The sequence below is a fragment of the Nestor notabilis genome, unplaced genomic scaffold (genome assembly GCF_000696875.1).
Source record: "Nestor notabilis isolate BGI_N333 unplaced genomic scaffold, ASM69687v1 scaffold9512, whole genome shotgun sequence".
NCBI classification, from domain to species: Eukaryota; Metazoa; Chordata; class Aves; order Psittaciformes; family Psittacidae; genus Nestor; species Nestor notabilis.
In genome coordinates, this window is record NW_009916954.1 from 20,008 (window position 1) to 35,646 (window position 15,639).

At 41.9% G+C, this 15,639-nt stretch overlaps 1 protein-coding gene across 1 annotated transcript in view; it reads left to right on the forward strand.

The window, feature by feature from the left end:
* Nucleotides 1–5,526: 5,526 nt before the first annotated feature.
* The window catches only part of TMEM178B (transmembrane protein 178B), a gene marked incomplete at its 5' end in the record, with an annotated part of 149,728 nt that continues 139,615 nt past the window's right edge, over nucleotides 5,527–15,639 (forward strand). The window contains one exon of the mRNA XM_010024844.1: nucleotides 5,527–5,640. Coding sequence (XP_010023146.1) covers nucleotides 5,527–5,640 — 114 coding nt within the window. The remainder of the gene's footprint in view (nucleotides 5,641–15,639) is intronic.

Sequence of the window (15,639 nt, forward strand, 5' to 3'; positions counted from 1 at the left end):
GAGGTAAGGAGTTCTTAGGGTTTTTCTGAGAGGATTTTCCAGGAGAGAAGTAGTTCTGCTCCTTGCTGCAGTAGCAGCCTCTTCTCTTCTAAGGGGCCTCCAGGAGCTGGTTGTTTGGGGGTCTTGAACCGAGTTCTCTTCTGTGTGGAACAAGTAGGGAAACATCAGGAAGTATTGCATGTCATGGCTATAATCTCCTCCTTTTCCTAACTTTCACTGGCAGGTCCTGGCAAATGACAAGCCTTTTTCTAAGTTTCTGAAATCTAATTCTCTCCTCTAGCTAGACACATGCTGATGCAGTTGCATTAACTCAGCAGGGTCTCTCTTCTAGACCTGTGAGAGCAGGTTTGATAAATGGCTCATGTTTAAATGCCAAGCAATCACAAACATTGTTAGTCTGGGCCATGCAAAGCTTGAGGTTCCCAGTAAGATCCTGCCTGCCTCTCCTATCTGCAGTGGCCATGTGGATGAAGATGGCTGCATGCTTTCCCTAGCGATGCTGCTGTTCCAGAGTCTGAAGTAATTGAAGTGCTGGAAGCTAATAGGAGACAACTCTGAAACACTCTGAACTACATTCTCCTGAGTACTAAACTCAGTGTTCACAGGAGAGTTTAATAGCCTAAAGCCAAAAGGGCCCATTAGCTCATGTGGGTTGATCTCTAGTACATCATAGACCATTATGTTTCACCCGTTTATCCTTTTATTGAGCCCAGTAACTTGGATTAGACTGAAGTATTTTGAGCCCTGTAACAGAAAAATTAATTTGGCTGAGCCATTCTAGCAGTCAACCTATGCTTAGAGCTTCACAGAAGGGTGAAAATCCAGGAGCAGCATCTTGTCTGTCTGACCTGGCCGTCTGTTTCCCTGTGTAAGACAAGTAGTGGGGATAACTCCCAGGCACAAGTGAATTCTTAGCACTCTGCTAAGCCCTGTGGAATGCGTGCAGTGGCCAGCACTGATATTTCAGAGACAAGTAGGAGAAAAAGGAGAATGTATCTTACTATGTATACTGAAGCTCACTTTACTTTCTGGTCCCTACAAACTCTTGGTTGAAGTCATGATGTTTATTGGTTAATAGCATGTTAGAGGTGAGAACAGTGTTGAAATATGTTGTGTGGCTAGAAGGGAGATCATCATGGAATTTAACACTAAAAATCTGCCTGTACTTCGGCTATCATTGAACCGTTGCTAGTGGTACTCTTAATTCTATTAAGAATAGAATCTTTAAACATGGGATCATAGAATCATTGAGGTTGGAAAAGACCTTTAATATTGAGTATAACCACTAACATAGCCAACTGCCAAGGCCACCACTAAATCGTATCCCTAAGCACCACATCTATACATCTTTTAAATACCTCCAGGGATGGTGACTCCATTGTTTCCCTGGGCATTCTGTTCCAATGCCTGATCACACTTTCAGTGGAGAAATTTTTCCTAATATCCGATCTAAACCTTCCCTGGCACAGGCCATTTCTTCTTGTCCTATCACTTGTTACTTGGGAGAAGAGACTGACCCCCACCTCACTACAACCTCCTTTCAGGTAGTTGTAGAGAGCGATAAGGTCTCCCCTCAGTCTCCTTTGCTTCAGGCTAAAAAATCCCAGTTCCCTCTGCAGCTCCTTATGGGACTTGTGCTCCAGACCCCTCACCAGCTCCCTTCCCCTTCTCTGGACCTGCTCCAGCGCCTCAACGTCTCTCTTGCACTTGAGGGGCCCAGAACTGAACACAGGATTCGAGGTGCAGCCTCACCGGTGCTGAGTACAGGGGGATGATCACTGCCCTGGCCCTGCTGGACACACTATTGCTGACACAAGCCAGGATGCTGTTGGCTTTCTTGGCTGCCTGTGGCCTGTACAGGACATCCAGGTGGTGGGCCCTGGTCAGCATGGGTTTATGAAAGGCAGGTCCTGCTTAACAAACCATTGCAGCACTACAGCTGTGTGAGTCATCCCACCACATTTCTCTGATGGCAACTATGTCATAGTTTCGTGCTGTGCAATGGCTTCCAGCTCCTCCTGTTTGTTGCCCATGCTGGTGCATTGGGCTATTGATCCTGCCACCTTTCTGGGGGAGAAAAAACCCGAATTCCTACAGGACTATTGTCAGGTGCTTCTGTGGTTTCTAACATATCAATAACCCTTTTGTCTTTGCTGCTGCATGGACCTCCATCCCCTACTGCCCCACACCAATTGATTTTACCTCTAGCGAGCCTGGTTTTATCCCTTTCCACCTTCAAATCTAGTTCAAATTCTTCCAATGAGCTCTGCTAACTCCTGTGCAAAGATGCTTTTCCCCCTTTGAGGCAGGTGCACTCTGCCTGTCACCAGATCTGCTGTCATGTAAACTCACCCAGGAGCAGAAATACCAAATTTCTGCTAGTGACACCAGCAGAATTGATCTGCTGGCTCTTCCTGTTTCTTCCCTCATCCTTCCCTGCAACTGAAAGGACAGAGAACAGTACTTGTGCCCTCGATCTCTTAACTAGTTGTTCCAAGGCCCTGAAGTCTCTCTTGATAGCCCTTGGACTTGTTGCAACTTCATCGCTACCCACCTGAAAAATCAATAATAGACAATAATCTGAGGGCTGTACCAGGGTAGGGAAATTTTCTCTTCGCATCTTTAACCTGGCCCCCAGGGAGGCAACAAACTTCCATAGGGAATGGATCTGGTCTGCATATTGGGCCTTTTGTTCCCTTCAGAAGGGATACTCCCATTGGCAATGTCCTACCTTTTCTTTATAGAAGCAGTTTTGATGCAGGGCCTAGGCTGACTTAACCTCAGTGACATCTCCATGCTGGATGAACCATGGTTGTTGTTACCGTTTGCTTCCACTTGCAGAGTCCACCGCAGGAATCTCCCTTTTGCAGGGCTCCTGGGCAGGTGGGGCAGTCAGAGAGGAGACATCCCTGCTGTGCTGGGCAGGAACTTGTCACCATTGCCCCCATCCCTTAAGTCACTAGGTTCAGCTAGGTGGAGAGTGGGTCCAATGGTCCCACCAGAGCTCTGCCTGGGAAGCTACATCAGCCATGGTGGGTACAGAGCTTAGTGAGGCCATGGCTTTCTGTTGGGTGGATACCATTGCTCCCTCGTTGAGCTGGCAGGGCTTCAGTGCCCTTACAGTATGCCCTTACAGTGTACATACCCTTCTGTCCAAACTGCCCTTGCTGGTGAGCCATGCCCTGGTTGCCTGCCCTGGTCACTAGTACTCACTGAGAGCTTCTTTCATATGTGCACTTAAATCTTATTAAAGCCATGGGGATGTAAGTATAAGCCCAAAAATATATATATACGGGGAAGTGATAACCTGAATTCAGACCACAGCCTCTCTTTCTGCTTTAGGCTTTGGTGGTATAAGGTAGTGCAATGCATTACTATTAAAGGTATTTGCAGTAAGAATATAAAGCTTGATGCACCTTGCTAGAAATTAGCCTCTTTGGTTTCAGAGGAGGTGTTTTCTGCTGATTACTTTAAGAAATGCTAGCAAATGGAACAGGATTCTTTTTTTCTTCCTTCCTTCTGTGCTTTTATTTTGAATCTTGGCTCTGTGTCCTTGTCTGCTAGTCTATATAAATCTCTTGTCTGGGCAGGTATCTGATAACTTAAAGATTATTTTCTGACAAATAAGCGTTTTCCATTTTCTTGCCAATGCTTCTAATCCATGAAAGTGGCTGAAGAAAAAGGGATATGAAAACCTTTAAGAAGGCAAGGTTATGGTTTGGGGCTTTTTTTAAAGCTCTTTGCACACTAGCTGTCTTTTTTTTAAATACTATTCTTGGTTTGAAACTTTAATTCTGGGCGTACATTTGGTGCCCAGATGGTGCAGACTCACACAGAAGCCCATCACGCTGTCAGGGCAGGCGGATACATATGTAAATATTTTGCCTTTTTTCCCTATAATATTTGGCTTTGTCTAATCTAATTGCTGTCAAAGGCAGAATGTGAAGAATACTTAAGAGGAGCAAACAATGAGGACCTCAAATGTTTGTATTGCACTAACTTTGGAAGATGCTAGTAGACTGCCATGTAACTAATAATTTTGTTTCCTGGGATTTCTTACTCGTGCTGTGAATTCATGGTGTATGATCTAAGTTCATGCCAAGTAGTGCTTTACAAACTGAGGCATAAATATGTATTTCTAGTGGCATAAAAGCATATTTAACCCCTTGGAGCTGTCAATATAAGGCTAATGGCTCTGCCATTTCAGTTAAGGCTGACTGTAAGTGTTCTCTACCTGCCTTTTGGTGTATAGCACTCTTTCTTAGTTATATAATTCATTGCTTCATTTAATTATTCTATTGAGTGCCTGTCAATGTATTTTTAATACCTAAAAGCATTTCCAGCATAGCTGCTTCTCTGACCAGTGGTAGCTAGTAGCAAACAGTGTGGCCAACCACATTAAGGATACTTATTTAGTTAATAAAGGCCTGATTCAAAAATACCATAATATTAATGGAAAAAACTTTCATGAGCTTTGAATCTGACTTCTTAGTGAGAACGTCTAATAAAAGTGAAGTTAATTGAGGGTGCTGGGAAAAGAGATAGAGGAAACATTGCTGTTTTTCATCAATGCAAGAATGGTTACACTATCACATGTATCTAATCAGATGAGAAATTTGGCTGGGTTATAATTCATGGAAAGCATCAGGCTATGCCAGAGCCATTCCTCTAAGGACACTGACTATGCAGAGAGGTGTCAGGAGATCAGGGCCTGGAGCTGTGGTTATTGTAGAAGAAGAAAAGTGGCTGTAAAAAGAGAATGTAATAATGTGACCAGAAGACAAACAGAAGCAGCTTGTGATGCTTTTTTCCATGGAACGTGAATGAAATCCTGACTGGTGGGGGGGTGTGTGTGTGTGTGGGGGGAATTTCCCATTTCAGCTATTCATGATGTTAGCTGAGGTCATTATTCAGGGATGCCAATAAATTCTGTTTCTGAGCCTGCTATGAAAGTGCCTGCGTACCTTCAAGAGACCATAATCTGTTACATATCCTTCTGCTTGTCTTGCTGCTTGGCTGTGGGGTGGAGGGAGATCAGGAAAATTGCTCACTATCTATATGTATTATTTTACCTGTGCTGTTTTTTGTTACTGAAGGAAAGATCGAAGATGCTTGCTTTGTGCATCTCCTGGAGCATAGGCACTGAGACACGTTACTGCACAATAAACTAAGATGTGCATTTGCTGTTTCTGCACAGTAAATGCTGGTATGACTGCTACTAGCTCATGGTTCAGAGAAAAGAAATAAAAGGAGGGTGTAATTTGCCACATATATATATATCTCTATATCTGATGGTGAAAGCAGACACTTTGGCAGCTACTGTGTGCCTTCGGTGTATTGTGAGTTTGGATGTGAGTTTACCATATAGGTAGCTTGTGCTTGTCATTGGCCAAAGATAGTGTTGGTTGTCACAGTGGCTTGATTGCATGGATTGCTTTGCTCCAAGCCTTTGCTGTTTGTCTACAGTTCTGAGGACATGTTGCATTAATTTAACAGCACTTTCTGTTCTGCATTTTGCCCTTACAGGAGCAATTGAGCGGTGCACATACATCAAGTACCACTACTCCTCAGCGACCATTCCCAAGAACCTTACCTACAACATCACCAAGACAATCCGCCAGGATGAGTGGCATGCCTTGCGTAAGTGGTGCTGGCTTTCTTCTACATTCGCCTCACGTATGGACTAAGGGAGGCACTCACTGATAAATGAGAACAGAGGCTTTGACTGACAACCCACTCGGAGCCCTCTTCTCACATACAGTTTGTCTTTGTAGCAGGCTGATCGATTTGTTCTTAGGACCTACATCTCTGTTTCTGCTGCTGGCTAGAAATTCTGCTGAGGCATGAGAAAGTGGTGGTGGGGAAGAAGCATTTGTATGCAGCAATTTAATATTGAGTTAAATGCAAAAATGAATAATAAAATCAATGCCCTATTTTTTAATTCAGTAGAATACTTTGTACGTGAGTGTATTCTCATGCAGTTCATGCTGCTGGTGAGTTTCCAGCTTCCAGGAGAACTTACTGCTGGCTCTTATTGTAGAGTATGTCCTGCTGCCAGCAGCTCCTGGGTGTTGCATCACTCTCCTTTGAAGACCTAGAAAGAGAAATGCTGCATCCTTTAAGCACAGGTGATACTTGTAGCCAGTGGTCACCAACTTGTAACATTTGCTGAAGCAACAAGATCTGACAGGGCTGGAATTGCCTTGGGATGTATTGGCTGGCCTTAAAGCTTTTCTCCTTTTTATCTTGGAATGACGGAGCTGACTTGATAATTTTTGATTTTATCTTTTTTCTTTGTTTGACATTTTCAAGATGAAACCTTTGCTCCAAATTCATTGCCTATGACAGTCACCAACTTGTAACATTTGCTGAAGCAACAAGATCTGACAGGGCTGGAATTGCCTTGGGATGTATTGGCTGGCCTTAAAGCTTTTCTCCTTTTTATCTTGGAATGACGGAGCTGACTTGATAATTTTTGATTTTATCTTTTTTCTTTGTTTGACATTTTCAAGATGAAACCTTTGCTCCAAATTCATTGCCTATGACAGCATGAGATGGGGAAATATGACTTCACTTCCCAGCAATCACTTCCTTTTAACTATCTGCAGTTAAACAGGGATGAAGGGAAGGATGGTTGTAGTATTGCAAGCTCTTGCCTGTAAGCCCGTAAAAGTTGTTCTGATTAGACAAAATAAGTGCCTATATGAGATGGGATGGAAGGGAGAAGGGAAGCAAAGCTGTGTCTGACAACTTTGAGCATTGGTAACTGTCTCTTTATGGAAGATGCCAGTGTAATAATATGATTGAGTCACTATTAGGCATTTACCCTGTGACATTTTGGCCCCAGCTTTGTGCACAGAAACTTGACCCATAGTTCTGGCTTCTGAAAAAATGCAGCAGCATCACTGATGCTTTTTAGAGATGGTATATATTATTTGAGTAGAAATCCAAGAAAATCTGAACAGTTCTATATTTATTCACATATTCAGTTCCATCTGGTTTATGCTGTTCTTGTAGTTTCACTTTTAGTAGACTACACATTTGTGTTCACAAAACATGGTGAAAGTGATTATGGCAGGGTTTTGTGCTGTAAAATATGGTACAGTGGTTTGGAGGGGTGAGAAGCGTTTCCAGGTGACGGAATAAGCACTTTAACTGCATGATTGTACTATAAGAAACCTGACCATAAAAAGGAAGCTATGTTGATGCTGCTTTTTTTTTTTTTTTTTTTTTTTTTTTTTTTTTTTTTTTTTTTTTTGCTTTATTTTTTTTTTCCTCCTGCTTGTCCCCAAAACTTTAGGAAACCATCTGGTATATTATGGCAAAGAAGGTGAAAGGCTGTGTTTGCTTTGAAAATGGCACTACCACAAAGGCAATGAGGGCATGTGCTGTATTCAGTTTGGCATCTTCCAGGAAATGAGAGTGCTGCTCCCTAAAGCCACTGTGAAAGGGGAAAGGCACTCAAAGCCCAAGGAGTATTTAGTCTACTGGCTTGCTTGCTTCTTGGAGCAAAACAGACACCTGTTGGGCTGATGCTGTTTTATACCATCAGAAAGACTGTTTGGATCTTTTGGTTAGTTTTTTTGTTGTTGTAGTCTTCCCTACCCTCTCCTTCGGCTATAGACAACTCAGGCTCTAAATTTCTCTTCTGCAGTCTTTAAGAAACCACTTTTTAGTCAAAAAGGTAACCACAGCATCTTAGGTGCATTGAAGATAGGAATTTCTAAGTATGCTTAAGCCAGCTTTCTACATCTTATTGTCTTTCTGAAAGAGTTAGGATTAGAAACTTTTTGAGGCAGCCAAGTAGTGCAGAGAAGGGATGAAGATGCAGGTAAGAGGAGAGGGATTGTCTTCATACTTTTAGAGTCAGTCAAGCATGATGCTGTTTTATTTTTGTCTCTGGCTTCTTTTATTTAGACATTATTCTTCCTTGCTCATTTTTATCTTTGAACATAATTGTATTTGCCATGGGACTTCTTTGTGTATCCATTCCTTGAACAATTTCAACAAGAACAACTCTGTAGGTACTACAGGTTTGTGGATTATCCTGCTGTGGGCTCAGACCTGCCTAGAGCCTGGCAGCGCTAATGCTTGTGGGTCACTGCAGTCTTCTTCATTGTGGTCTTGGCAAGAAAAGGGTAAAAGGGGGCATTATCAGGGCTATCTTCTCTCCAAGGCAGGTGAAGAAAATACTGTGGCTTTAAAATGAAAAATGAGATGGAAAAATGCTTCCTTCTCTCCAAAAGCTTTTATTTTGCTGACTCACAGAGCCTATTGTGTGAGGTAGATAGCTGGGTCTTTAAGTCTTTTATTTTAACTTCCTCTGTACATATCACAAGCCTGAATTTGTATTTTAGATCAAATGTGGCCAAAAAAGAAGGGATTTTTGTTTGTCCACTCTTCTCCAGCTTTCCATTGCCACCTGGGCCTGTCTTCCACAGTAGCTGTGGGGTTTTTTTTTGTGTCCAGGAACATGAAAAGTGCTGCATCTGGGCAGAAAGTGGCTGGAATTGCTATGGAAACTGACCTCTTCCTGCACAGCTTAGAAACTGTGTCACCATACTGCTTTAGAGAGAACCAGTACACAAACAGGTAGCTGATGTTTTCTGTGAAATGTTTACAGTTTCTTGGGGTGTTTTTTGGGAAATGCTCCTTGTCTGGCATTGTGGGATCTCCTTTGCCTGTCTCCTACTCCCCCCACTTCTACTGCAGGATCACAGGATATGGGCTCTGAATTTAGAACTTTGGCATGGGCAAGTGCATTGTCAGGAGAAGAGGAACGATAATGCCTTGTGTTAATTGGAATGAATGTGTCTGTGCTGTTGAGAACTGCAATAATCCTGTGTTTGTGGTGGTCTGAAAGCCATTTACATGAAAAATGAATTGTAAAGTCAAAAGTAATAACCTGACACGTTCTGAGAGGAGTAAGTACTGGAGGAAATGAAGGATTTCTACAGGATGTTAGAGAGTACTTTAATTCATATAGCATTTATGCTGAAATCTGAATGTATTTTATCAGCCTTAATGGTCCAAACTTTTCAGGAGATTAAAGCTTCCTCATTTAGGTCTACAAAGCACTTGGGTACCTTCTGAAAACTAGTAAAACTACCACAGGGGGAACTTGGAAAACCTAATTTTGTGGCCACTGAAGGTAGTGGCAACAATTAGCACTCTGGAAAAGACTATAATGTCTGTACTTCCTACAGGCTTCCCAAACCTTCTCATTCCATGGAACACAATGTTGAGATTTGCACAGAAGCTCAGATGATAGCTTGAACAATGCATTAGTAATACCAGTAGGCTCATGGGCTTGCCCTTGTCTGCTTTTGTAAGTAACAATAAATATTTCATTGTTGTATCTGTATTAAGTACTGACCCAAGGGAATTATTGCCCTTTTCCACCCCCTCCCTTTTTTTCCTGGGTACTACTGAAAGCAGTGTTTGAAACAAATAGGCAGCATTCCACTTTTCTTGCTCCTTTCTTCCACTCTCTCCCCCATAATCCCTTGGGTGTCTTTCCATTCCTATCATCCTCTACAGGGAAGTGCTGTTTCATTTTTAATCAGCTGCCTTGACCCCTAGATGGAGGTACACCCGAAAGTATGACACTGTCCTGCTGGTCAGTGCCATTTGGCTCACAATATGATGTCATTCCTTAATGCCCTGGTTATTAAGGCAGATGGGGCAGCCAGCCTGGGGGTTAGTCAGGTGGCAGGTGCTCACATGCCTGGAGGAGGTATAGCGGTGTTGGATTGTCATCGTATTCATTGTTCCCATAGCTAATGACCAGGTGGTAGTGACAGACCTTCTCATCCTTTCCCTCCCCACCCCGCTGTAGGGTTTTCTTCATATCCTGCTATTTCAAGCTAAGGTATAAAAATGGTTGGATTTTTTTTTTCTTGACATCAAAATTAAGATAAATTTTGAAATCTGTAAGGGATTTTATTGTCTTCTGCTAGGCTTCATCTTAGGATCTGCTAATATGGCTGTGACCTTAATACCTACACTAGTGAATAGCTTTCCCAACTGCACACTACTTTTTCTTTCCTATTCCACCTTTGTTTCTCTGGGGCAGAAGAGCAGGGAAGGAGTCAGGGAGGAGGTCAGTAAACCTCACAGCCCTGAGCTGACAGGAGTGCTTAATAGAAAACATGGGCAAAATTTGGGAGGGGAGGAAATGAAGACTTGAAAAGGGGTGAAACTTTTTACTGATGAGTTGGGAGAGGTAAGGCAAGGGAGTACTATTGAGACTGGGACAAGGGCTGGAGTTGGGACAGTTAGGGAGGCAAGGTGCAAAAATGAGGAAGCTCTCTCTTTGTCTTGGAGTGGGGAGGGGAATGAGCAGGGCAGGATCCCCTTCAAAGCCCTGTTCAAAGTGTGCAAGTCAGGAGTCTTACTGTGCATCTACTGCTAATACACCTGTGAAACACTGGCAGAGGGGAGGTCTCACCCTTCTCCATCAGTCATCAGGTTCTTCCCCCAGCTTGTGTAATGGGGCTCAGGTGAATTAAAAGTCTTGTTCTGCTGACAAGCCACTTGCCACTTTTCTTAAGCTGTAAGAGACCTCACACTAGAATTCCTGCTTTTGCCATTTGTTGTTTGCCTTAAAGTTAAGAACTTGGATGGGCATTTTTAAAGTTGCAAACACAAGCATGTAAAGTTAGGAGGCAATACTGTTCAGACTGCATACTTGACCTTAATTTATCTCCTCTGAGCACATTCATTATCAAGTTTTTAATTACTGTAATCACATACTCTGTTTTCCGCAGGACCCCTGCCTTGTACCATGCATTGGGGATATTCTGTTTCCATTCAATGTCTTCAATGTTTTTCTTTTTCATTGCTTAATGTACGGTTGCTGGTCTTCTTATTGCAGAATACACAACTCCTGACCCAGAGATGGAGTTGACCACTTCATGAGCTTTGTCACATTTCTAATTATTGTACTGAAGCATGGCATGTGAAGATAAATATATTAATATCTAATAACTTTTTGAGGTGGGCTATAATTCCCATGTTAGGCCCGGCAATCAAAGTTAACTGGTTTGGGGTTTTTTGGGTATCTAGTTGGAGATAATGAAGACTTGGGTTTTACAGTACTTATTAAATAGCCTTTTGTATGTTCAAAGCGTGCCTCATATTGACTTTGAGAGCAACTATAAGTGCTCCACACCCTGTAAATCAGACTTTAAATGGTCACCCAACTCGCACTGAGCCGAAGTAAATGAGGAAAATATGGCTCGGGACCACCTCTAAAGAGATTTCTTAGACTAATTGGCTTACTCCAAAAGTCCTTGGTGATAATAAGTGTAGAAAGGAAAGTTTTTGTGTGAGAGGGAGGAGGTGCTCTATGTCCGCTGACTGATCTCAGCTTTGACTGCTCTTTGCTAGAGGGGTTTTATGTGTCCTCACCTTTCAAACTGACCCTTTTGAAGGGTCACATTCTTGTATTTCTTAAGTTTGGCATGACTGACTGAGCAACTTTCATAATGTTTTGATACTTCTGCTTTTGTTTTTTGTTGTATTCTTAAGTGTAGACACTGGGATTCACCTTGGCTTAGGTGATGTTTTATGTTGTCTGCAACTCTTAAACTGGGAAAAAGAAGGCGTGTTTCTATCTGCATCATTGACAAGAGTCTTAAGGTGTTTACAGCACTGTTCTAAGTGCAGGAAAATTGAGAGCGAACCTGCTTCAGCATTACTAGTGATTTTTTGCAAAGGAGTACCAGAGATATTTTGCCTGTTGCAGTGTGGAGATGTTGACAGGTAAAGCATACCATTGCTAATCATTTCCAGTCATTCAGCCAGTCAAAATATGGCTTTATTAATATGCATACAGAGCTCTCTGTTTCCCTTCTCTACCTCTTGAGAGACACAGAGGGGGAGAAATGGGTGTTTTTCTATGTCTCTTGGCTAATCAAGAATGATGCCTTGTGCATTTTTAGGGTGAGAACACTAGAAAGAACAAACAGGATGGGTCTTTTCCGTCTGACTCTTATAATTTTTGATTTAAATACCAATTTAATGCCTGGTTTATGATTGATATTCCAGCTTTTTTATACCCCGTTCTGATGCCCCACCCCACACTTTAGTGAGATGAAAGACAGCCAGTTATATATTTCAAGGTGATTACATGCCACATGCCACACACAGAGTTAGTAATGAGAAGTGCTTCCTTGCTTCAGTGCAAGAAGAAAGACTTAAGTAGAACATTTTGGAAATGAGATTATTGCGATTTGCTCACAACGCCATGCACTATCCACAAGGGAACATCACAGAAGACAGCATGAGATAGATGCCAACAAACCTTGAATCAAACAACCTGGCTTTGACCCTGACAGAAGCTGCAGGCTGAAACACGTAGGTGATTTTTATATATTGATAGCTACTAGGCAGTGGTTGCCATTTTAATTACTGGTTTGCAGTGATGTTTTTTGTACATTGAATTGCAGAATAAACGTGATCCTCATTAACAACCAGGACATCCTCCTTTTAACTACTTTCAAAAGGTCTAAAATGCAGTCTTACATCTGTGGATTCTTATATTAACTGGGCCATGATGATTTTGCCCGCGTTGTCAGAGCTGAATGTGGTTCTGACCTAGGAAGACTGGATGAAGCTGAAGGATTAATTTTAGGGCCCATCCCAAGACTCCTTAATTGGCTGGGTGAATCACAGTTTAGCTGTTCAATTATTCCCTGCCCAGCTCTGGGATCTGATTGCGCAGTTGGTGCGGGAATAGGAAATCGGGAATATAAATCAACTGCAGGTATTTCCTGTGGGACTTTCAGAGTTCAGTCTTGCAAATCTCATCTGGTTGCTCTGGATGTAGGTTATATTTAGTGGAGCTTGAGCCTGCATGTCCCTCTGCATCACTGGGATTATGACAGCTTATTTGAGTCTATCTGTGGCTGGTGTGTGCAATTGATCAATATCTCTTCCATATATACAAACTCTCATCTTAGTCTCCATCAGCTTTGTCTTTCCTGGCTTGCCCTTTGCATCCCTGTTTCTTTTGCCTTTTTTTTTTTTTCACCCCCAAATCCCCCTTGATTTTCACCTAGATATTCTGAGGAGGAAATCAATGGAAGAATATCACTTGCTGACCTAAGAGGGGCTTCTTTGCCATACACAACTAAGGTTGTAAATAATTCAGTAGGGTCCCTGTCTTTTCTTTCCTCCCATAAGATTGGGTTTATTAAAATTTTATGGGAGGGGATGTGGAGGTGGCTGAATTACTGGTTGTGTCTGATACAATCTTTGGCAACACATTAGCTTGGTACTAGCTTCTCTTCACTCATCATCATAGGCATCAGTCTTCTTTGTAGAATCCATTCTGCAGTGTGTTATAATCACGTATTTGAGCATGATGTAATGCCATTCCTTATAACTCACTGTCATGCCCGATTGTATTGCTGTGGGAAGAAAAGTGTTAAACTACCAAGGCAAGGCTTAATCTTTTTTTCCAGCATTGGGAGGAAGTCAGCAGTGGCATGAATCCATGTAAACAACAATCCTAATCAGAAGGGAGCAATAGGCTAGAGACTAAGAGTTCAATTCTGATTATATTTACACTAGAATAATAAGTCTACTGAAACAAGAATAGATATTCTGAGATAAAAATAATGTGAAATCAACATCTGGATGCAAAAAATACTCAATAGATCTCAAAAAAAGATATTTTAGATTTTCTGATATTTCAGTGAAAATTAACAGATTCCACAATTACACTATTATGTTAATGCTGCTGCTGACAGTATACGTTCCACCCCAACATCTTGAAACGCTTGGGCAGTGGTTTTCATTCTGTATCCTTCTGACTTTAACAGGGTTCCAAAGGAGGACTACAACCCAAGCACAATTATTGCACATAAAAAGTTAGAGAAGTTAATTGACCTGCTAAATGTCATGCAGAGAGAGTGGGAGAGCCAGAAACAGAACTTGGGTCTTTGGACACCCACTGCTGTAAGTGCTAGACAATGCTGCCTCCTGTAGTGCCAGACATTATGCAGTATATCTCCTAGAAAAGACCACTGCAAAACCCTGTATCAAAGATCATGTGTTTTGTTGGGTTTTTTTTTGTTTTGGTTGTTTGTTTTTTTTTTTCCCTAAAGATATTAAAAAAAAACCAAACAACCAACCCACCCCAAAACAAACAGACCCTAAGTTTTTAAGTGAAAGATTACTGGCCAAATCTAGAATCTACTACATACATTAGTGGTGATTTTCTCTTAGAAATAATGGCAAAAGAGCCTTCAAAGACTGGCAGTGAATTAAGGTATACAAAGTGGGTATTCCTCAGCACCTGCCGAAAACCAGGTTCTCAGACGTATCAGAGGGTGAGCAACTGGAATCAATAATTATTTCAAAAAGGCCTTCCTGCTATGACCTGGGAAGAACCTGTTCTGGATGGTGAATTCTTCTTGGCCAGCAGAATGGCCACAGACAGCTCTGTACCTCACGTATGCCATAATGGTGTGGGTGAGGAACTGATTCATTGATGGGTATAGTCCTGCACTGTGATTACTAGCTGTGAGGCATCTGCTGCCAGGGTGTATTAGAGCTACCTATGATTTATTCTAGCATAAATCTAGGTTGAACTGGTGTTTGGCTCTTTTCGAGAGTATCTTCATCCCTCATGGAAGTTGGCATATCAGGACCTACATGTTCACTATTACTGATGTATTTTATTGCTCTTTAGCTCTTTGCATGAAAGCAGGAATTATATTCAGTAAATAAGCCTTGACTCTGACACTTAACCTTCACTGAAGCACTAGCCCTCTGTACTGACTTGGTAACATCACTTTCAGGGGGGAACAGTTTCTTAATGTGGAAGGGGTGAATTTTCTTTTAAGAAGCTGACAATTTATGCAAAAAACTTTTTTTGTCTTTTTTTTCTCTTTTATTTATTTATTTATTTTTAACAAGGAATAGGGCAGAGAAATGCAAAATCAACTTGATATGGCAATAGGATTAGCTTTTTGGAGTACTCCTCCTAAAGATTTCTAAGAGGAATCAGTGGTTCTCTTAAGAGCTGAATCGACATCTCTGACAGATGAAGCTTTTTTGATGGACCAAGGCTAGCACAGACAGGAGCACTTTGAAAATTTGTGTGATCCACAGATGGATTAGATCACTTGATATATCTCTTTGGCTGCTAGCTTGTGGGATTCTCTGATTAACAGTTCTGGCCTTGGCCTTCCACTGAAAGGCATCCGTTACACAAGTAAGAGCACAGAGTTCCAGAGGTAAATGAATCCCCATTTTATGGCAATCTGATGGCACCAAGTGCAACTTAATATTCTCTTTTTTATCACTACGGGGAGATTCAGTATTTTACTAGCCAGAGAAGAGAGGCCGTTTGTCATTAGCTTTTATTGGATTCGTGATGAGTGTTTTGCTGTCCGTGTCTCACAGACCGGAAGAGTTGATATGTTAATGTACAAAAGCACTGATTATAGAAGGCATAGTAGATACTGTTGTAGGGACTAAGACTGTGTAGTAAGTTCTGGGAGGCCCCTAAACCTGGTAGTGTAGTCCTCAGAAGAGAAGAATTAGCTGAAAGGGTTCCACCTGAACCAGGGGGACCAGCGAGAGCTAATCCCCAGGTAGTGATGGCCTATAAGAACTGAAAATCTG